The 23,629-nt window shown below is 46.9% G+C and overlaps 1 protein-coding gene across 1 annotated transcript in view; it reads left to right on the forward strand.

The window, feature by feature from the left end:
• The window catches only part of LOC135896037 (zinc finger protein 271-like), a 254,612-nt gene that overhangs the window by 155,800 nt on the left and 75,183 nt on the right, over positions 1 to 23,629 (forward strand). Inside the window, exon 3 of the mRNA XM_070524623.1 lies at positions 10,001 to 10,207. Within this exon, the coding sequence (XP_070380724.1) occupies positions 10,015 to 10,207 (193 nt within the window). The 5' untranslated portion in view covers positions 10,001 to 10,014. The remainder of the gene's footprint in view (positions 1 to 10,000; positions 10,208 to 23,629) is intronic.

The raw sequence follows: 23,629 nt of genomic DNA on the forward strand, positions 1-23,629 counted from the left end.
TGTAGCACTCACCACACCAATGTAGTCAATGCCGATCGATCTCATAAGCTGCCTGCCTGTATTGTAAAGTCGGTTCCATGTATGGTGCCATGCCAGGTGCCGAGAGAAAGAAGGGTTCCAAGCGAGAGTTACGAGAACAAGAAAAGGTTTTATATTCAGAAGTACATGGTTGAGTTCTATACACACAGCTCTTAACTTTCAGAGCAAACTGCTTGCTAGAGTCTTTGCATGTCCGAGCTTCTTCCGTCTCACATGCATCCCGATCCACTTTTTATGCCGTTTATTTCCCTCTTTCCCTCGTCAAGGGATTTCACAGGATAATTACAAACGCCTTACCATTCACCACCTCCTTCGCCCAATGTTGCACAATACGAGGCGGCTTCCACATGACAAACTGAACTGGCCATTGAAGCCTTTCCCGGTAGTTCTCGACAATGACCCTCTCGTCAATCAGTGACCTCTGCGTGATGGTCAGGAGAGGGTGCCATTGTTATCATGAAGAAGGCTGTCATTTCTGGGTGCTCGAAAGCCAAAGATCTGGAACATGACTACCTGTCCGTAAGACTCATGTGATGCTGATTGAGCTTCCTTGAGTGAACAATGAGGTGGGATCAGCACCTGTGATTGCCGCGTGTCTGCAGGTGAATCATCCTTTGTTCTGACCGATCGTCGGGCACAACAGCAGCAAGTTGGTGATCGTAAGGGTTGCCGAACAAGTTCTGCAGCTTTTGTTTGTGTATCTCAACTGGGGAGCTCATATGCGTGTGTCCTAAGCCATACTTGAGCTGTGCAACCCACCGAGGTAAAATACTACGTTGGCAAGCATGACAAGTCACACTGGTTATTGGTGCTGACACGGTACAGGCTGATCCAGTCATTGACGTCTTCCCCATTGTTCTCCAAGAATACATCAGGATCGTGTGGAGTGGAGAGTGCGATGTGACTCGGAGTAGCAGCATGTGTCGGAGCCGGTTGAGTCGAGCTGTCATCTTTGGGAGCCATGACGGAAGGCTCGATGTACCATCCACTGCGAAGCTCCGTGACGGGGACAGGGCATGGGTACCTCCACCAAATATGTTACATGGGAAGTCACAGACAACAAGCTACATACAAGTTTATTTACAAAATGAATACGCTGCACTTTGCCAAAAGACAACAGCCCATAGTAGTAAGTCTCTAATTATTGTCGTCATCTTCACACTGCTGGCCTCTTGTTTATCGTAACTACTGGTCCGTAACAATATTGATGATTCTGAAAACTGGGAGTTCTGTCATCATGAAGGTTGTATCCAGTGGCCATGCAGGGACCCTTTTTCACCATTAACTGCTGTTTCAAAAAGGCGGGCTTTATGCACTAGAGAAAAACCCTCATGGTAGTAATGGCATCATGTTGGAAGCTGCTAACATAACCGAGCCCTGGGAGCACGTCACTGTTTCTAGCCTCGATGTTGCTTTCTAGGCTCTCTATATTTAAAAAAAAATATCTGATAAGTGGTAATGCAAGCCCATCTGTTTCATGAATAAACAGTGCATGTTTACCTGCAGAAAATATGTTTTGTCACTTTATTGTCACTCTGAAAAAGTTGAGATAATTTTTCTGCAAAGTTTCTTAGTCTGAAGATTTTAAATCTACAGTAAAAATATTCAACACTGAGGGTTCACATTTGAGGGGAAAGTACTCTCGATGGTTTAAGAGGAAGATAATTGGTGGTGCATCGATTCTTTTGAGATGATTGGCAACTTTAATGTCATTAGCAGTCCGATGATTGGTGCACGATTGTTGATTCTAGGTTAAGTAGTAATATGAAAAGGCTCACACCTGTAACCCAATTTGGCGTCAACGTGGTTCAATAATGAGCAGCACTTACCAAGTGCGGCTGTGAAGCACCTGAACAAGGCGTAGGTGAGTGCCGAATTGGAACAAATCTATGTCGGTGTATCTACTATTTTATTCTTATAAGTATATATGCAAATCCATCTGTATGTGTACTAATAAATAAACAATGCATGTTTATCTACAGAAAATATTAATTGCCACTTTATAGTCCCTCTGACAAAATGTAACTTTTTTGCAATATAGGTCAGTCTGAAGATTTTAAACCTGCAATGAATAAGAACTTAACCCGGAGGGGTCGCACTTGGAGACAAAAAAATAGGCCTTAATTGGGTTAAGATGAAGCAAATTGGTGGTGCATCCATTCTTTCGAGATGATTGGTGACCTAATGTCATTAGCAATTTTATGATTGGCGCAGAATTGTTGGTTACGGTAGTGGTAGGGGTAGTGTTGGTAGTGGTGTCAGTTTCATTCAATACTGGCACATGCACAGTGAACCCAACTTGGCATCAAAGTCAAGAGCAGTATGTACAGTCAACAGATTGAAATGGGCCACGGCTTAGGCGGCTGGAGCAGCTGCAGGGCCACATCATGGCGCTGCTATCGCACGCTCACGATGAGAGTACCCCGAGTGACGTCAAACTTCATCTCCACACCCTTGTTTTCGGTATGGTGCTTGTCATGCTTAATAAATTTCAAGTGCGGCATTCGGCCTTTCTGCTACTGACAGTCGGGACGAAGGGACGCGTGAATGCCAGTAGTTTCGCCAGCAGTAGAATGCCAGCAGATTCGCGAGTAGTTCAACACTTTGCGCTGTCGTGCAGTAGTGGATGGCCACAAGTCATCAAAGCGCCGCAGTGTGAAGGAACCAGAACTCGGTGTGTTTTTTTTCCTTTTCTTCTTTTTTTTTGTCGGCAATTTTCATTTGCGGACAGAATAAAATGAAGCATAATTCGGTTCAAGAACGCAGACCAGTGCCAACTAGTGAAAAGGGCAGCTGGTGTTGAGACGTCTGCTCTTGCATGTCCGTCCTTTTGAGCTCACAGTTTCTCCGAACCTTTAGCATCACCTTAGCACTCGTTATTCAAGAGAACAGTGTGACATGATGCCGCTGTAACTGCAATGTCTGATGCGCTGCTGGAATAGGTTGTCGGGGGTGCAATTGTTCTCCGTGCCCAGCTTGCGCTGCAGCTTACGGTTGGCACCCTAAAGGGACCCTCACCAGGCCTCGTAGCAAATTTTTGTTATAGGCTGGAAGTTGTTACGTATCCTCTAGGGAGCATTCTGCCGCAGGAAATTTTCAAATTGGCTCATTAATACCAGAGATAGAAATATTTCAGTGCCACAAATTTATCATTTCTGCAGGCGGACTTTACTGCCAAGCAAGACAGTGTCTCTACTCGCCCTGTCTAGCCTACACAAGCAAAATTCCTTCCCTGCATTCTCCCATACCGGACCTCGAGGATCGCGTGACGCATACGTTTTTCTCACTTTTCTTTTCACTGCTATGCACTTCCGTGACAACATCGGGCGCGAGCTGTTCTCTCGTTCGTGAAGCGCACGAATTTTCTGCGCTGTGTGCAGGGAAACCGTACTAGTTGCATAAATCAGTGCTATGCTTATACTGAGGCAGAACAAGCGGATCGCAAGGAATGATCACGCGCTAGAACACAGTAGAACATGGCACAGTTTCGATACCTGCGCACGTGACCGCACGTCCGTGGCAACAAGCAGACGAAGCGCAAGTGCCTCTCTCTTGCTTTGTTGCGAAGTAAAGCAAAATACACGCAAACATGCCGTTTGTGTGTTTTATTATTTCTCTAAACTTCAATTTGTCAATTCAAGCAACAGATCACACAAATAACAGATGGTGCCTTCAATAATTCTCAGTCATGCGTCACCACGAGCTACGTCACACTGCAGACACGACTACGTAGGTGCAGGGACGGGAGTATATCATCCTCCGGCTTGGAGCGCGGCGGCTGCGAGAAGGAAAAACAGTGTCCCGTTTGAAATTTTGGATCTTTCCGCGGCACATGGCAATGAAATACTTTGCAGACACGATTGGGTTCTTGTACTGTATGCTCTGCGCTTGTCAGCTCAAAATGGCCAGACCTGGTGAGGGGCCCTTTAAGCAAGAAAATTTATCTCACTGATTTTTCCAACAAAATCAAAAGTTGCCTGCATCCATCATCTACTTACAGCGAAAAAAGTTTCCAGTTCATCCTGACTTGGAAAATGTCCAGCGACCCGATTGAGCCAATGTTTGGCTTTCTGCGCCGCATTGCCGGGTACAATGACATGTTGGACGTAACGAGTGCAGCATGTGTCCTGGAAAAAATGCTCAAGACCAGAATCGTGGCAGCTTCATGTAAAAGAAATGTTAAGAGCTTGACCACGTTCTCATCGCAGCATCTCCTCATTCAACAGGAATTGCACGTGCAACAAGCACCTTTGATGAGGTCCTGAACATGGCAGTGCATGGGTTAAAAAACTGCCTTTCAGCGCGACCATTTGTCTCCACCCCTCAGATATCCAGTGTGGCCGTGATTGGCAGATACATTGTGCGTGCGGTGAGTGAGCACATTCCCTGTGCAGGCCGTATAGCGTTCCTACGGCAAGCAAAAAGCAGCACTCCTAAGCACGGGCCCATCGCTCATCGAGACTGTGGTGGCCTGTTTTATCGATCTTGGGAACTGCTGAGTCCGCTCATACGTCTTTGGAGATTGGTGGAATGTGTGCTTCCTCATTGGATGCCCCGTCGCGAAGCCCTTGAACTTTACGCACAGAGGATTGTGCAAGAACCCATGAGCGTACCAGTGATGAGCTGTGGAAACACCGACACTGACCACCGCAAAGATCTGCTGCTGCTTCTAAGTTCCAGGAAGTTTATGAGGCTGCTTTTTAAAAATATTGCTCAAGGAGTGGCTGACAGGAATGCTGCCGCCAAACTGCTTGAAAGGAAACCCTGCCAGGAAAAGTTCTCAAGTTATAGTCAAAATTTCTGCAAGGAAATAATTGTCGCGATCTTGTCGTGCATCCCTGAATCATAATTTGTGAGTAATGGAAACAAAGCCTGCTGACTGCTGAAATACCTCTTCTCTACCTTTGCCTCCTCCTTTCCCTACTTTCCTCTTTCCTCCACAGTTGGCATATCGATGAAGTGAAATACTTGGAAACAGCTGAAGCAAGGTGCTTTGATCATGTTCTGCAGCAAAGGTGAAGTGGACGAGTCGATAAAGAGCGCCGAGCTGGATGCCTGCGGGATGTAGTCATTGGACAGTGGTGTGGAGACTTTTGATGAATCGTGGTCGTCATTGTCGAAGAGTAACGAGCAGGGATGCTTGAGGAGACAGCTGCTTGAGCATCATGTCAGCATTCCTCTCGTGACTGACTTCATTGTGGCTAAAGACGAGAATGTCATCCATGAGCTTGATGACTCCTGTTAGTCTGATCAAGATTTCGGACTTGCACTTTCCGCAGTATTTTGGTGTTGATGTTATGCCGATCGAATGGGAGTCTTGTGAAGCGCAAAATGCCCTGTTGGCAACATGAATGTCGTCAGCTCTAGGCATGGCGGGGAGAGAGGGATTTTGGTGGGAGCCTGAATATGCATTGTCTTCAAGCAACTGCTACCTCACCTAGCTGTTAACACGCCCTTTTCTTTCTCTTCGCCAGTACATACTTCAGTGTGTTCCATTTACATAACAAAATTTCTTCGTTCTTGAATCAAGTCTTTTTTGGTTCTTTTTCCAGTTTTTTGTGTTAATTCATAGCAGTGCCTTAACAGCAAATAATGTAACAGTACTGAGAGCGTGTTCGACGCGTCGAAGCTGCCTGTTGACTTCGTGTCCCATTCATGTTCAATCAAAAAAGAAAGGTATTTATTGTGTAAGATTCAAAAAATACACTTCCTAAGGTGTGCCTCACAGTCTTCTCGGCAATGGTCAACTTAAGGAGCCTGCCAGCCCTGAACTGCGGTCACCGTGGTTGCAGCAACCACTACTTCAGACCGGCTCAGCAATGCTAAAGGTGATAGAAAAAAAAAAGAAATCTGCAGGAATTTTGAGCATACCTTTCTTCACCATTCATTTTTTTTAACACTAACTAATCCTGACAAAATGTTAACTTTTTGAAAAACTGCCAAATTAATGTAATGCTCAAAACTTCAAAACTCTTTGCACGACATTGTCGAAAGATGGCCGAATGCTTATAAAAATGCTAGAAACGAGTTGCATCAATGGAAACCATAAATGTTCTGTTTTGTCCTAATACACACAAAAATTAAAGTAGCACGTCATATCATTCACATTAGAATATTTCTAATAGCTTCAAAGAAAAATTTTGTGACGAAGCAGGCGTGTGCTCTACGTCGCGCCTCCAGTGCATGTTACAAGCATACAAGCAACTGCCTGCACATCGTGTAGCCAGATGCACCGCTGCACCGACATAATATTGCCAACAGCATCACTCCGGCTCCAGCAGTACAGTTGCGAGCACGACTACGGGGCCATCTGCTCGCATATTGTGTTGGCAAACCTCTAATGGCAAAACAAGCGACGTCCAAGGCTTAATTTTGTTTAGAGGAGGCATTGGTCAGTGCTACACAGATACCGAGGCTGACACAAGTGGATCACAGAGCATGACCACATGCTGAAACAGGCTAGAAAATTATATAGTTTCATTGTGTTTACTTGCAACTGAACGATGTGAGAATAAGCAGACAAAATATAAATACAGTCGAACCTACTTATAACAAATTGATTAATGTGCCACAAAAAATTTATTGTTATAACCGGGTTCCACGAAAAAAATGGGGAATGGCGTAGCGTTTCTGAGAAAAATATAATGGCGCGAAGGTCAGTTCGCCTCCCCACCACCTTCCTCCATCTGCCTTCTGATTGTGTTGACTCGATCAACTGTTTAACTCTGCTTCCTGCGCGCTTCGATCGCATGTTGTTAAGAAGCCGTGACTGTTGGCGTTCAAGAACAGCACTAGTATAACAACTGCAAAGAAGAGTCAAGAGCGGCAAGTGACATACGAGCTCCACCGAGGCATCCTTTCGGTGGCCCCAAGAGGCGCCTTTTAAAATATGCGGGAAGGCTGCTATGGCAACATCTCAGCGTGACAAATCCAGAAGAAATGCTGGAGCCAGATCGCCACAAGCACCTTGCCACGTACCTCCCCACTGTCTTGCTTGAAACAACCGCATGTCCGTCAGCCTTCCTCGCTTTATGTGAAGTTTGCCGACACCCTTCTCCAAGGCATTTAGGTGCCCCACGTAGGGAAGCGGAATATCCCTCGTAAAAACAAGCTCATGAGGGACTGAATCATATGCAGGACCTCCCGCGAGGACAATGTTGACGCAGCCTGCCCTACTCCGCCATCGCTGCCGTCGGTATCTGATGCAAGCATGTTTGCGATGATTGCCTCATCGGTTAGATGCACTTTGTTTCCAGATTTATAGCAGTACGCTTTCTTTTCACCGGCAATGTCGTGCATTGCGGATGATCAGTGGGCTGATCAGCCATCTTCTGTTTCGGTGGCATGTCAAACTAGGCTGAGAAACAGTGTGGCCAGGAATGACTTCGATGCAACGAACAAAGACAAACATGAGCGACTTAATCCGTTAGCAGAATTGCGCAGAATGAGGGCCAGAGAATAAAGGGCCAACTGTGAGGGTCGGCAGCATTGTCAGTGGCAGCATTGTCAGGTTGGCAGCAGCGCCGGCAGCATTGTCAGCGCAGTTGGTGCGGTCCAGTCGTGTTTCGGAGGGTGGCGCAGCGCAGATCTATGGGCACAGTTCATTCGTGTTCGGAGGGGTGGAAATGTGACGGAAGGAATGTGCATGACGCTGGTGTGCATCTCTCATGGAGAGAAGCACTGGGCGGCTTGCATTTCATCTTTCCTTCTTTCTTTTGAAGCATTTCGCATTACATTACCTTTTGTTATGGACACCCAGGAGCCATACTTGATCGTTATAAATGATAATGCATCATGAGGACATTGAAGTAAGCAGGTTATTTCCCCATAGAAAACTTACAAAAGTTTATGGTGCAGCTGCTTTTCGTTGTTATAACCAATATATTGTTGAAACCGGTATAGTTATAAAAAAAGTTCGACTGTACATCTCTCTTGCTGTGGTGCAAAGTAAAACAAACAGCAGACATTCGGTCTGCATGTTATATTATTTCTCTAAACTTTAATTCGTCTCTTGAGACAACAGATTACACAAATAACAACTGTTGCCTTGAATAATTCTTGAAGGGTCACATGTCACTATGAGCAACATCACAGCATACACATGTACGTAGGCGCTTTTGTTGATATAAGTCATCCCCTCATCTTGGAGCGCAGGAAAAGAGTGAACGGTGTTAAGTGCGAAATTTTATCTGTTTCCGCGGTGTGTACTGATGTAATTTTAGCATCCTTGATTATGAGTCCGCATTGTATGCGCTGTGCTTGTCAGCTCAAAATGGCCAGACCTCGAGGGGCCCTTTAATGCGAAAGTGGGGGGGAATCGGGTCGGGGAACAGGTAACTGGCAACTATGTCATAAACTCTAGAATTAGAAGATGAGAGATGTGACAGACTTCATGAAAATAAATTTCCTCTGAGTTATGAATACCTTCTTCTGGAAACGGAATAAAGGGAAGTGGGCCTGGAAAAGTCGTAATGGGGACACAAGAAATGAAATAGATTTCATACTTTGTGCCGACCCTAGGATAGTGCAAGTTGTAGAAGTGTGAGGTCGGGTAAGTAGTAGTGATCATAGGTTAGAGAGGTCTAGGATTGTTCTCAATTTGAAGAGAGAAAAACGAAATTAGTTGGGAGGGAGCAGGCCAGCCAACCTGGACACAGTCAGGTTAGAATTATATGAGAAGACGGGGGTAATTGGAGATCACTGGGAGAGGCTGCTCATTGAACAGTGGCACATACCGAGTACCACATACATAGTGACCCAACTTGGCATCAAAGAAGTTTGTTTAATAGCAGCACATGCCCATTGTTACATGCTCAGCGACCGAAGTTGGGCCGGCAGTTAGTTTTGAACCCAGTTCCCAGGGACAGCACAGCGACCAAATGCTCTACCCATTTGATCATAGACTGCACACAAACCCAAGTTGGCAGGAAAGAGGTTATGTGCCGTCATATATACGTACCTACACACCTACCGCTAAAGGGGTAATGTTCTTAATGAATGCTGTTGCATTGAAAATGAACTTTGGACCAGCAACGTAATGTGTAGGGAGGGTAACCGACGGCCTACCAGGGTTACCGAATTGTTATCAATCGAACTGACATGCAAACCTGGGCAGCAGACAGGTAGTGTGAGGAAATAGAAAATTTGCAAGCACGGGATGGTATTGTCACGTACTAGTGACGGTGAGGAAAGCAGCAATACTAAAAATGAGGAAACTAGCGTTTTATTGGGTCAACTTGTGCCCTCAAAAAACACGTTATAGTCAGAGAACAGCGACAGCGGCAAACGCAGTCCGCAATCGGTGAAAATCTGAACAGCAGGTGAAGCACGTCGGCTTTTATCGATCAGTCGTCGAATGTTCCAGAGTAGCCGCTGGGACCCGCGTGCCTTCCACGAAGTCCTACACCATTTGTGTCGTGCATGCATGCACTCAGCTTATGCAAGGTTCGGCGACAGCAGACAGCAGATTAAAGCATCGATAACATTTTGAAAACTTCCGATACATGTAGACGCGCCCTGCACTGAGCGATAACACTTTGTAGGCGGTAAAAGCGCTCACCCGTAAATCATAAACGAGGTCACGTGTTGGTATCATCTGGCACATGACATGGGGTGACAGGAGATCCTACAGTTGACATTAAATAGGCTGATTGCAATGAGCTTAGGATGGTGCAATAACTTCTGATTAGTTGGACCACACCAATAGCTTTAAAATGCATGAGATGAAAAATTGTCTCAAGTATTTTCCGCTGTCATAAGCCTTTCACAAAAGGAGGTTGCCCTGCTTTCGAGTATCCAATGTGGATCGTCCTTTGTAGCCCTTTAGGAATACTGAACCGGAACGGCGATTTTGTGTTCCTCGGGTATGCATTGTGAAGTGCTCCTGTATATATTCTGTTGTATTTACCTCTTGTTCTTGATGCTGTAACATGACTGCAATTGCCTCACTTATTTTCTGCAGGCCTCACAAATGCGATGAGCGTAGCTGAAAGCATCACTGCCAAAATGGCATGCCATGCCCCTTCAAAGATCGGTGGTCAGGTCGAGGTTGGCATGCAGTGCAGCTTGTCTCTTGCTGACAAGTCTGTTGGGTGCTCGTTCAAACCAGGGAGCGAGTCTAGGAGTGTGCAGACTATGGAGGCTGTGGAGCAGTTAAGCTCCACCTCAGGTGGGCAATGACTGGCACTTTCTTTACATTTGCCTGCTTATACGAGTGTGGTAAATGACCAAGTCTGCCTAGCTTGGCACGACTTGCTCAAGTGTTTGTGATGTTCTGTCGCTGAGAATAAATTAGCAGGTATTGTATTGTTGCCTGCATAGTGATTGAGGCAAAAGGCAAGAATACTGCCCTACTGAGCACATTGAACTACCTTAGATGGCAGAGCTTAATCCAGAGCCCTCTTGTCCTGGTGTTGTGGCCCTTACATTGGTTCACGATAATGTTGCACCCAGTGAGTCTTTTAGTTATGTATAGATACGTGTATGAGTAAGAACATGAATATAGATAAATGGAGAATGTAAGTTGACCTCTGGATTTGATGTGAATAAAATTCAAACATAATGCAGTCACCTATAAAACATACCTTGTTTTATCAATATGCTCATTCATTGAGCGAGCTGTATATGGCACAGGAACTGTAAGGATTCTTGTCCTGGGACAGGTTTTGGTGACGACATCCCAGAGCACATCATCGGCGATGACTAAGCGGGACTACGCATGCGCAACACTGCCCTCGGGCAATGAGCAGCATGCACTGGGCTCCTGAGGTGACGCCAGCAATCGTTTCAGACGACCTGTATGCGTCTTGAGGTGAATGCTGGATTTGGTCCTCTCCTGTCGATAGCAGCTTCGGTTTTTTTTTTTACCATATTTACAGACTGCAGTGGCCAACGGGACCTCTTTTGTACTAACAGTTTGTCCCAGCTGATACTTATTCTTCCTCATCACTCTTGTTACAATATGCTATCCACCTTTGTTGATGCGAAAAGTGAAGCGTTTTGCCTTTGATAAATGAGGCACTAATGAGCAATTCAAATGCCTTTGCAATGAATTGAATCTGCTGTCATCAGGAGACCTCGTCCATGGTGCTCACTAGAGAATTCCATCACAGTGTCTTCAATTTCACTGTCAACAAGGTAGCCGTTGCACAACAAAACTTCCAGTGAAAATCGACAGTTGCTCTCTATTTGCTATTCATGTGAACCATACGGTACACTGCCACAATCTTGCTTTGCGCTTCCACCCATGTTATCACATTGTTTTCAAATGCATTTATAAAGCCCTGACATGTTATTTTTGCACAACTCGTGTTTGGAAAAAGTTTGCAAATTTGGCATGTTTGCCACAATAATGACAAAAACTATGATCCTTTCTCCACTTTGATAACTGCAAACAAGAAAAATTTATTTTGTTTCACACTATACTACATGACAGACACAGGCAGATCGTGCTAGTTATTTTGCGACAACTGACCAAAACCCAACCTGTCCTTGGTAATTCAGGTGCGTGCAGTTGCAGCGTAAGATTAGCAGAATGGTCAAAGAGAAAGTCGAATTCGAATATGTTTTTTTTTTTTCACAGCATAATAATGATACAATCGCCGACTGATTTTTTTGGACACCCTATTTTCTGGGCCGGCCGGAATATTTTAACTCTACAATATTATTGCCAATTTGCTTCATATAGTTATGTACAATAATAACGAAAATTTTGAATGTTTCGAACTGTTCTCTTTTAATTTGTCTGAATTTTTCTCACAATCGCAAGTTTGACACTACCGAAAATGCAAACAACATCACTGTCATTTTGTTTTTCTGCAGCCTCAAAGCAGCATTGCACACATCTTGCATGCCAATTCAGAGCTACCATTTCAGGTGCAGCCTCAATAGGCACCGCTTGATGCACTCTCCCACGTGCCTTTGTGTTCTCATTGCTGTCGGCACTCTTAAGTCGCATATGGCCAGTGGTACTCTTTTTATCACCACTCATGTGCATTGTAGTTTTCTTCAGCTGCATACTGTGATGCTAGGCTTAGCCACTTCAACAACCGATTGTCTTCCGTGGATTCATCGCCAGTTGTTAACAATGGTGCCGACACTGGCTTCATCATCTGCCGTCTTCCGACAAAGGCTTTGAAGTGAGGAAATCATAGAATAGTGACGATGGAAAAGAAGGCCACCATTATCAGGAAAGTGCAAAGGGGCTTGTTGCAATCAACTCTTGAAGCAGGCAATATCAGTCTACATAAACAACAAGGTAAAGATTTTGGAAGCCGCTGAGAAATCTTCCCGATCTCGACAGAAGAATGTCAGCCACAGTGCCCACCCAAAACTTGAAGGTATTCTAATGTGACTGAAAGCCATGATCGCCATGCAAGTGCTGATGTCCGGTGATGTTTTAAATCAAAAGGCAGAAGCCGTAGCGCTTCATATGAACATTGAGGATTTTCAACTTAGTGATTGCTGGGTCCAAAATGTTAAGGGGCCCCTCACCAGATGTGGCCATTTTGTGCCGACAAGCACCGTGTATACAATGGGTGCTAGCGATCGTGTCTGCTAAGTATTACATTGCTATGTGCCATGGAAAGGGCTGAAATTTCAAACCAAATGCCGTTTGCTCTTCTTCTTGCGAGCTTTGTGCTCCCAGCTGCAGAGTTGACATGTTTCTCACAAGTGCGCCTACGTACATTGCACTGCTGTAACGTCACGCATAGTGACACATGACTCTGTCTGGCCTATGGCGAATTCGTCAGAGAAAGGCGCTGAAGAAAATGACAGGGCAGTGAGTGAGTTGGTGTGGACACCCAAGCAGGGTGGCTCCGTAGTCGCACCTGGGGTACTCAACTCCTCTCGCGACGAAAAGCAGCCAGCGAGCGGGAACAGAACATTGGGGGTGCTTGTAGGCACCTGTTTCACGCGCATCTCAAAGAGTTGAGCAAACCCAAAACTGGCACAGCTAGGACTAGGGTACACCTCTAGGCGCTTGACGTGACGAAAGGGCTTTCCAAAGAAGGGATTGTTCAGGGTGGCCAAAAGCAGAGGGTACGTACCTCATGCTGTAGGTGTCATCTGCGTTGAAGGAAATTAAGTCCGTGGCCAGGGGATCAAGCAGGAACAAGAGCGGAAAAGGGGTCTGCAGTGATGACATGCTGAAACCAAGTTGAGTGGCAGTTATATGGAAGTGGGTTTGCACAAGGCTCACCCTGCGAGCGATGATCAGGGAAGGGCACAGCACTCTTTCACTCCGCAACGCAAAAAAAGCACTTGGGCAAGGTTCATCGAGTCTGACATGGCGCAGAGAAGGCTCCAGAATCAGATTGCCAACAAGGATAGGTTTATTCAACCAAGACACAGCACAGTGTGACAGTCACGGCACTTATGGGAAAAGGCTCACCGCAAAACCAATCGACTATGCGTGCCCGCTGCGCTAGGGCTAACTGCGAAGCGGCCTACCAAGTGCGAAAACGAAAGAATTGCGGGAGGAAAAGTCTTTGTAACCACCTAGGTGCAGGCCTGTGAGCATCCGCCGCGGCAATGAAGTGCTCAGCGAAAGAGAGCTCAGGTGGAGAGGTGCCCGGGGCCCGCCACTGGGGAGGGCCATTGGGGCGCATCTTGGTGACACTAGCTCACGTGGTGATTCGACCCTGGGAGGGATAAGCACAGTTTGTGCAAGAAATTAGCTTCAGCACGCTAGTTGTGTCAGCCATGTTGCCATTATGGTGGCAGTTCCCGGTGATCAAGCTAAACACAGCGCAGGAGTTGGGGGACAAGGTACAGGAAGGCACCTCAATTCCCACACCATGCAACGTCCGGGGAACAGATGTCAGTGACCAGCCGAATGCTACAACCCAAGTTAGCCCATGATTCATACACACCTGCCCACTTGCCCTACATTGTGCGAAGGGTGTGGCAGATTCGGAGCCTGTCCAGTGGCCATCATGCTACCACCCTTGATCCTCCCACCACCACCACCGCAGGGAGGAGAGCGAACAACACTGGCTAAGCAGTGTTCGGAACCACAAGCATGAGTGCAGCATATCGACGACAGAGTCAAGGCCGCCTAAGACCATTCACAACCACAAAAAGGACACAAGCTGCTACAAACACCGTCGCACGAATGATTACGTTACCACTGAAAAAGACCGCTGCTAGCAGCCACCCCAGTTTCGAACAGACCCGCGTGAGCCAAAAGGCTCACCTTCATCGACCAGCAGAGATATTTTTCGTGAACTACACCACAGAGTCCACTACCGCCAAAGGCACCCAATGACTGAACATTAGATGACTTAAGTTCGATCGAAAGTGCTGCGACACAGTCACGATGTACAGCAGATCGTCATGCTTGTGTATCAGCAAACGCCTTCCTCAAGTCAAGAACAAGAACGACATGGACGTACTGCTTTGATGAACTCATCGAAAAAGAAAAAGAAACAAACCCCTCTGTCAACTCTGCAGCTGCTTGGACATTGTCAGGTGATTCCTGGGATTCCCTTCCAGCCTGGTGGGATTCAAATAGCAACCGTAGTCACTGCTGCAGCGAGCGTGTTAGTGTGCTGCAGTCTCAGAAAGTGACAGTGAGCAGGTACAACTTGCACTGATTCGACTGCTGGCAGCTGAAGAACTCCGTTAGGACAATGTGCTTAAAGGAGTCACCAAGAAAACCTGAACAATGCCAATGACTTCCTTATCCACAGCTAACTGAAGAACATCAAATAGAAGGAGCATTGTCATAATCGACCGACTCCTCGATTTCCTCGCACGTAGCAGCGTGTTGTGAACAGAAGAAAGGTGACAGAACCATGCGTACAGGTCATGCAGTACAAGGTTCCATTTATTGCTTCTAAAACATTGGCGATAATTACTGTGCGGTATTTTAAAAATTTATATACTGTTCGTTTCGACTTTTGTTTAAAGGCACATGCTCAGAAAGCATCGGAGTTTCCGTTAGAAAAAGCCAAGTGCAACGCATGACGAGTGAGAAGGCAAAGCGTGCAGTGTGTGGGGGCTCCTTCAAGGTAGAGGAGGCACCAGGTGAGAACAGGGCGAAAGTCAAGTCAATTGCCAGACATTGTGATGTCGATGCTAAGCTCAAGAAAATCGAGGATTTCCAGTATGAGCTTGTAAAACAGGTCAAAGAGCTCAAAAATTAGCTAACTATGAGCGCGATGCATAGAAGGCGGTCGAAAAAAGACCTTAAGCAGCCAAAGAAAAGGTGAACAGGGCGGCCATAGTGAACGAGAATGGATGGAAAGATGAGCGTCCTCTTTGGAACTTGATGGTGGGTTGTGCCACTAAGCTCATATATGGCCTCTACCTATGTTAAAAAAAGAAAAACGAATGAGAAAAACGCCTTCATGAATTTCCATAACCAAACTTTCTGAACCACTATTGTGATCTTTGTTTCCTTATGCGTCCGTTGTTTGTAGTTTCCCTACTTCCACCAATCTTCCAATCGCCTCTTACTAATCTCTATTGCAGACATGTTTTCTTTGCCCCAGCTCTCTCTCAAACCAATAGCTTGAAGGAGGCCAGCGGTGCCTAAATCGACTGCTGGGCAGATATCTTCATATTCACATAAAACATGCTCCATCGTTTCCTTAGCTTTGCCACAGCAAGCACATGCTTCTTCTTCCTTCTTATATCTCGCTTTATAAGTACGTATTCTAAGGCATCCTGAGCTCACTTTGAAAAGTAACGAGCTTCCCTTTGAGTTATCATAAATTGTTTCTTTCCTAATTTGTTTTTTTATCTTTAGTAGTTACTCATAGCAGGTTTCCTTTCTATTGCCGCCACCCATGAGATTATCTCGTCTCTCTAACTTTCCGCTGGACGCTCTTTGTTGCCACGTTGCTCACCATACAGGTTGCATACTTGCTGGTAAGCTTTTTTTGTGTGTGTGTGTGTGTGTGTGTGTTTGTGTGTTTAACACTCTCGGAAGAGAACAGCAATTTACAATAGGCAGTGAGGCACTGGAAGTCGTAAGGGAATACACCTACTTGGGGCAGGTAGTGACCGCGGATCCGGACCATGAGACGGAAATAATCAGGAGAATAAGAATGGGCTGGGGTGCGTTTGGCAGGCATTCTCAGATCATGAACAGCAGGTTGCCATTATCCCTCAAGAGAAAAGTATATAATAGCTGTGTCTTACCAGTACTCACCTACGGGGCAGAAACCTGGAGGCTTACGAAAAGAGTTCTACTCAAATTGAGGACGACGCAACGAGCTATGGAAAGAAGAATGATAGGGGTAACTTTAAGGGATAAGAAAAGAGCAGATTGGGTCAGGGAACAAACGCGAGTTAATGACATCTTAGTTGAAATCAAGAAAAAGAAATGGGCATGGGCAGGACATGTAATGTGGAGGGAAGATAACCGATGGTCATTAAGGGTTACGGACTGGGTCCCAAGGGAAGGGAAGCGTAGCAGGGGGCGGCAGAAAGTTAGATGGGCGGATGAGATTAAGAAGTTTGCAGGGACGGCATGGCCACAATTAGTACATGACCGGGGTTGTTGGAGAAATATGGGAGAGGCCTTTGCCCTGCAGTGGGAGTAACCAGGCTGATGATGATGATGACAACATATATGCTACAGCATTGTAACACAGTGAAAATTACGGGTACAATACAGAAACCAACCCAACACGCTTTGGCCACTTGTCTTACAACACGCAGAATACTGTCAGACTTATGATGTTCCTCATCAGGTCCTGCAGGTTGCTGAAAGGCCACCAAGATTGCCCGCCATGGTACAACTTTTCACAGCTATGTGACTCAACACTAACACATATAAAGAAAAACATTCTGTTCTATAAAACGTTCTATAAGAAAGACGTTCTATAAGAACACATAATGCAAGAGTTCCGAGCTATTCAAGAAAAATATTAAAGTTGAAACAAAATTTTACACTGATGGCTCTAAAACACGACAATACGTAGGTGTTGGAATCATAAGAAAAAATTTAGAAAATAGCATTCGGATAAATAATCTTTCTTCTGTCTTTACTGCTGAAGATTATGCGATATGAATGGCAGTACAAAAATTTACCGCCGACAAGCAGGTGAATGCTATCATATATACTGATTCGCTGAGCACACTCGGAGCTCTAAACCTTAACGCCGTGTCTGAACCCCTGCTTGGCAATATCCTAAACATTGTGGCCTATAATAAATACGGAAGAACTATACGATTCTGCCGAGTCCCCAGCCATGTTGGTATACCAAGGAATGAAGCAGCAGATAGATGCGCATTCAATGCAGCACAAGAAGGCATAAGACAAACAACACTTCCACACAGAGACAGTATCCAGGCGATTCATAAGGCCCTGGCATCAAAGTGGCAACCAGAATGGGACTTTTGCATAAATAACACGTTACACATAATAAAACCCTTGCTTGGCGAGTAGAAGTCATGCAGTCACCAGCAACGCTTCTATGAGCTGATCCTATGCAGACTCCGAATTGGGCATACACATCTGACGCACAATTTTCTACTTCAAGATGAAAACCCGCTAACTTGCGAGAAGTGCCATGAACCACTTGCAGCAATGCACATTATTATCACATGTCCACATAATGAAGCACAGAGACGGAAGCTTTTACGGCATCTCTATAACTTACACATACCTTTACACCCCGCCTCAACATTTGTAGATGATCCGATAGTGCCCTTCACTGATTTGTTGAGCTTTTTAGAAGAAACCTGTTTTTGCACAGACTATATAGTAATGCACCTTTCGTTGCTTGAACATTTCATTTCTTAATAATATTACGATATCATCGAGCGATCATCAAACCACGAAGTGGGTCTGTGCCCTTGGCGCGGGGGAGTGTCGGCCTGGTGGCCTGGCTCCAGTGTAAATACGCTGTATAAAGCCTCTTTCATCTGTGTTTTTCCACATGTAACATTCTGGTTGAGGTCAGCGATCCCCGTCCTCTCCACGGAACTCCAGAGGGGTCGGTACATCGAGCTTGTCCCCATGCCTCCCGGTGATGAGCCCGCCTCAGCAACGGCTACGGCTTGTCCAACTGCTCCAATCATCACGGTTCCCCATCACGGTGACCCTGGTGTGTTCTCTGGCCTGGAGGGACAGGGCGTTCACGAATGGATCAAGCTCTATGAACACGCCAGTGCTAATAACAGCTGGGATCCAACGATCATGCTCGCCAATGTCATCTTTTATCTCCGCGGCCCCCCACGCGTGTGGCACCAAACGCATGACCACGAGATAAATAGTTGGGACAGTTTCAAAGAAAAGCTCAGGGAACTGTTCGGCGACCCCATTGGACGCAAGCCTGCTGCGAGAAAGGCTCTTGCGTCTCGTGTTCAGACATCTACAGAGCTGTACATTTCGTACATCTTCGACGTCTCGGCTCTCTGCCGCAAAGCTGACGATACGATGTCTGAAGCAGATAAAGTGTCGCATGTGCTAAAAGGCATCGCCAACGATGCTTTCAATTTGCTTGTTTTCGGTCACATCTCGACTATCCATGCCATCATCAAAGAATGTCGTCGCCTTGAACAACCTAAGAGCCGCCGTATCACACATCACATCATGTGGCTACACAACACTGCTGCTACGTCGACATGTGAGGGTCGGCCGCGTCAGACCACCCCCTGTGACAATGTAACCCGTATGGTTCGCCGCGAGCTCGAGGCTGCCTGTTTGCCAGCTTTCTCCGCGACGCCTCCCGATCCACCGGCAACCGCGATTGCGCTGACTCAGGCCGCCGTCAGACAGGAATTTTAGAACAAGGGTCTTAACTCCGTGTGTTCATCGTCTCCAACCACGGTTCCCTAGTTCTCTAGCAGCCCTCCTCCTCCCCGGCAGTCCTTTTCTGCCACATCTCAGCGTAACCCGTCCGAATGGCGTACCCCTGATGACAGGCCGATCTGCTTCCACTGCTGTCGCATCGGCCACATCGCTCGTCACTGCCGCAATTGATGGCCACCACCTCCTCGGATATACACCGCTGCTCATTCCCGCCCCTTTGGACATTCTGTTCCCTATACCACCTGCCATGAACCCATTGCCGCTGATGCTCCTGCACCGAACTTTCGCTACAGCCGCTCTCCCTCACCTCGACGCCATCAGTCTTGTTCGCCCCAACCTCGTCGCTTTTCTCCGTCGCCTATCGCCTCCAGGATCCAGCCGGAAAGCTAGGCACTGCAGCTTCTGGAGGTGAAGCTGCGTTGTCCACCCTGCCCTCAAATCCTCTGCTCACTTACACACGAACCAAAACCTTCTTGACGTTGATGGCTATCCTGTGACGGCACTTGTCGATACAGGTGCGCATCTTTCTATTATGAGTGCTGAATTCCGACGACGACTGAAGAAGCTCCTCACCCCAGTGTCGGCATGCGTCGTCTGCGTTGCGGATGCCGGTACTGAGCCTATCATCGGCATGTGTACGGCACGTGTCAGCATCGCCGGCCGCCACACTACTGTCCTCTTCACCGTGATTGCTCATTGCCCCCACGACCTCATTCTCGGCCTCGATTTTATCTCCGCGCTTTCTGCTCTTATTGACTACTCTTCCAGTAGTCTTCGCCTTGAGTTGTTGATTCTCGCAGAACCTTCTGACACACCCCAGTGCCGCCTACGCCCCACCGACTTTATTCGCCTGCCGCCAAAATCAATAGCCTATATATTGAACTCATGTCTTCCCCACCAGTCCCTGATGGCGAGTACCTCGTCACTCCTCTGCCCGATATTCCACTACAGTACAACGTTACCGTGCCTCACAGTATACTTACTATTACTGCGAACCGCACTTTCATGCCTATCTTTAACTTTGGGTTTGCAACATTGATTGTTGCCAACATTGATTGTCTCAGCGACCATCACGTGGCAACTTTATTGACCGATGCTTCTTGTGAGCTTAGCAGGCCCATCGTGCCAGCGTCGGCCGCCGATCCCAAGATACAGAAAATGGTTGTGACGGACCGGTCTTCTGCGCAAGCTGAAGACCTTTACCAACTATTATCGTCCTACAGTGATATGTTCAACTTCGACGATCGCCCTTTAGGCCAGAGGCTTGCGGTGAAGCATCGGATTCTTACTGGCGATGCTACTCCTATTCACCGACGACCGTATCGAGTTTCTGCGACGGAACGCCGAGTAATTCAAAGTGAAGTCAACGAAATGCTAGGCAAAAACATCATTGAGCCTTCTTCGAGTCCCTGGGCGTCACCTGTAGCGTTAGTTAAGAAGGATGGCACGTGGCGCTTCTGTGTAGACTACCGCCATCTGAACAACATTACTAAGAAGGACGTCTACCCGCCCCCACGTATAGACGACGCCCTTGACTGCCTCCACGGTTCCAACTATTTCTGTTCTATTGATCTTGGTTCTGGATACTGACAGATTTCTGTTGACGATATGGACAGAGAAAAAACCCCGTTCATCACACCTGATGGCCTATACCAATTTAAAGTAATGCCGTTTAGATTATGCAATACCCCTGCCATCTTTGAGCATATGATGTACTCCTTGCTTTGTGGTTTCAAATGGTCCACATGTCTCTGCTACCTCGATGACGTCATCGTCTTCTCGGCCACGTTCGACACTCACCTTGAGCGTCTAACAGCTATACTTGATGTATTTCAAAAGGCGAAGCTGCAACTTGACTCGTCGTAATGTCGTTTCTGCCGCCGCCAAATTACTCTTCTGGGCCATCTCGTTGACACTCCCGGAGTACACCCTGATCCCGACAAAACTCGCGCTGTCCGATACTTTCCGGTTCCGAAGGCAGCCGCAGAGGTTCGAAGTTTTGTCGGGCTATGCTTGTATTTTTGTCGTTTTGTTCAAGATTTTGCGGCATTTGCTAGACTTCTCACTAATCTTTTGAAGAAAGGCGTACAATTCTCGTAGAGTACTTCAGAAGCCGCCACCTTCTCTCGTCTCGTTACTCTTCTCTCCTCACCACCCTTTCTCGCCCACTTCGACCCTGATGCCCCTACAAAACTGCGTACAGATGCCAGCGGTCATGGCGTAGGTGCCGTCTTAGCCCAGCGTCAGCGTGGCCAGGATCGCGTCATTGCTTATGCAAGCCGCCTCCTCACACCATTGGAGCGCAACTATTCCATTACGGAACGAGAATGCCTTGCTGTAGTCTGGGCGGTTGCGAAGTTCCGTCCTTATCTTTACGGTCGCCCCTTTTCCGTAGTCATTGACCATCATGCTCTCTGCTGGCTCTCATCCCTAAAATATCCTACAGGCCGGCTTGGTCGATGGGCTTTGAGACAAGAATTTTCGTATTCCGTGGTCTACAAGGCTGCCGCCTGCACCAAGACTCTGACAGCTTGTCGCGTTACCCTGTTGACGACACTGACTCCTCCAATATTACCAGTGCTGCTTTTGTATTCTCTATGTCGCTGCTGCTTCATTTCGCCGACGGGCAACGTCGTGACGCCTACATCAGAGCACTCATCGACTGTTCTGAACTCTCTGGCCTACGCCACTCTATGCCTCTTCGTCCTCCGCGACGGTATTCTGTACCGTCGTAACCTTCATCCGGACGGCTCTGAGTTCCTTCTTGTCATACCTAAACACCTCCGCTCAACCGTTCTACAAGAGCTCCATGACGCACCAACGGCAGGACACCTCGGCGTATCTCGAACCTGTGACCGTGTACGGCGCCGTTTTTTCTGGCCGGGCCTTGCCCGTTCTGTACGACATTACGTCGCCGCTTGTGAACTTTGCCAACAACGCAAGAAGCCTTCCCAGCCCCCCCGCTGGTTACCTGCAGCCGCTCGACATCCCTGCCAAGCCCTTCCATCGTGTCGGCTTAGACTGTCTCGGCCCATTTGCAGAGTCTACATCAGGAAACAAGTGGGTTGCCGTGACGGCGGACTACGCGACCCGCTACGTAACCCGCGCACTTCCGACTTGTTGCGCAACTGATGTTGCGGACATCATGTCATTTTGATTCCTGGTGCTCCGCGTCAATTGCTAACAGACCGTGGCCGTACGTTCTTAGCCAAAGTCATTGACGACATCATGCGTGCCTGCTCAATACAGCATAATTTTACCACTTCCTACCACCCTCAAACGAACATCCTCACTGAGTGTTTGAACCGCACCCTTACAGACATGCTATCTAAATACGTTTCAGACGACCACCGTGACTGAGACCAGGCTCTACCTTGACATTGCCCACGTCGCCCGACTCAAACCCTACAACTCTCCACGCGCCTTTGATATTTAACAGCACCGTGATGGCGCTTTTGCGCCGGGGGGTAGTATTACAATATCATCGAGCGATGCTCAAGGAACGAGCCGCCGCGAGAACGACGACGAAGTGGGTCTGTGCCCTTGGCGCGGGCGAGTGTCGGCCTGGTGGTCTGGCTCCAGTGTAAGTACCCTGTATGTTGCCTCTTTCATCTGTGTTTTTGCACCCATAACAATATCTTGTGGCTGGTGCAGCATGGCCTTAGTCGCTCTTGCACCGTTAAGCCGAATTAACTAACCAGCTATAAAATGACGCGTTTATGGTCACTGCCTATGCTACTATACCGTTGCTCGTCAATGACCATTTCTCTCAACTAATCACGAATTCCTTCTATCATCCGGCAGTAATCAATTGTCGAATGCCGGTTTTCCACTTCCCACGTGGTCTGCTTGTCATACTTAAGCCCTGTATTCACGATAACGAGGTTATGTTGCTTACAAAGATCTAGCATTGACTTCCCATTGTTGTTAGTATAGCCATATAGATCCTGTATGTGGGAGTTCATGTCACCTAATGGAATAATTTCGGCACCATTCCCGAAATCCTTGATGGTGGCATTTAGACATTCCACTAACTCTTGATTCTTCTCTCTGCAATTATTTCCAGTCCACAGGTACGTTATGCCTGCAGCTAAGTTTTCTTTCCACTCATTGTACATGACAACCATTGATGCTCTTGACATTTTGAGTTTATTATTTTCCATTTGGCTCCCTGATGGATGAGCGTTCCGACTCCCTCTCCCTTTCTTTGAGATTTATTTCTGTTGCACCCTTCCCAAACAATTCTCAATCACTGGCGGCTCTTTCGATTTTCTAATTGGTGTGTTTCTGTAACCGAATACACCCCTATTTATTCTTTATTTAACTGCTCCTCAATCTCTACCCACGTCTCCTTTCTCCTGCCGGCATGCATCTTTATGGAGCCTTTCCATGGCGAGCTCTCTTTCTTGTTTTCCTCCTTTTGCTTTTATTTTACAATTATGCTATTCCGAGGTTCCTTTAGGGGGACCTTCTTCATCACTACTTACACTGGCCTCCTGATCGTCCGTGGGCCCCTTAAGCAAGCAACCGCACGCCCAGCAAGTCGCTAGCTCACTTCTCGTCCAAGCCTGTGGTTGAAGTAAACCCCGTCTCGTTAGAAACCACCACACATTTTCACTTCCCTGTTTACAACAGCATGTCTACCAACCGGGAAAACCAGGAATTCTCAGAGATTTTGAGTAGTGTGGAAAAACTCGGAATTTGTTCCCCTATCAGGGAAAATTTGCTGTAATTTTATTGAAATGGTCGAAAGTCGTGGTAATGCTGGCTCGAGTAACAGACAGGAATCGTAATGAATCGTCATTGATTATCTGTCGTCGG

Source organism: Dermacentor albipictus, chromosome 8 (genome assembly GCF_038994185.2).
Source record: "Dermacentor albipictus isolate Rhodes 1998 colony chromosome 8, USDA_Dalb.pri_finalv2, whole genome shotgun sequence".
In the NCBI taxonomy this organism is placed as follows: Eukaryota; Metazoa; Arthropoda; class Arachnida; order Ixodida; family Ixodidae; genus Dermacentor; species Dermacentor albipictus.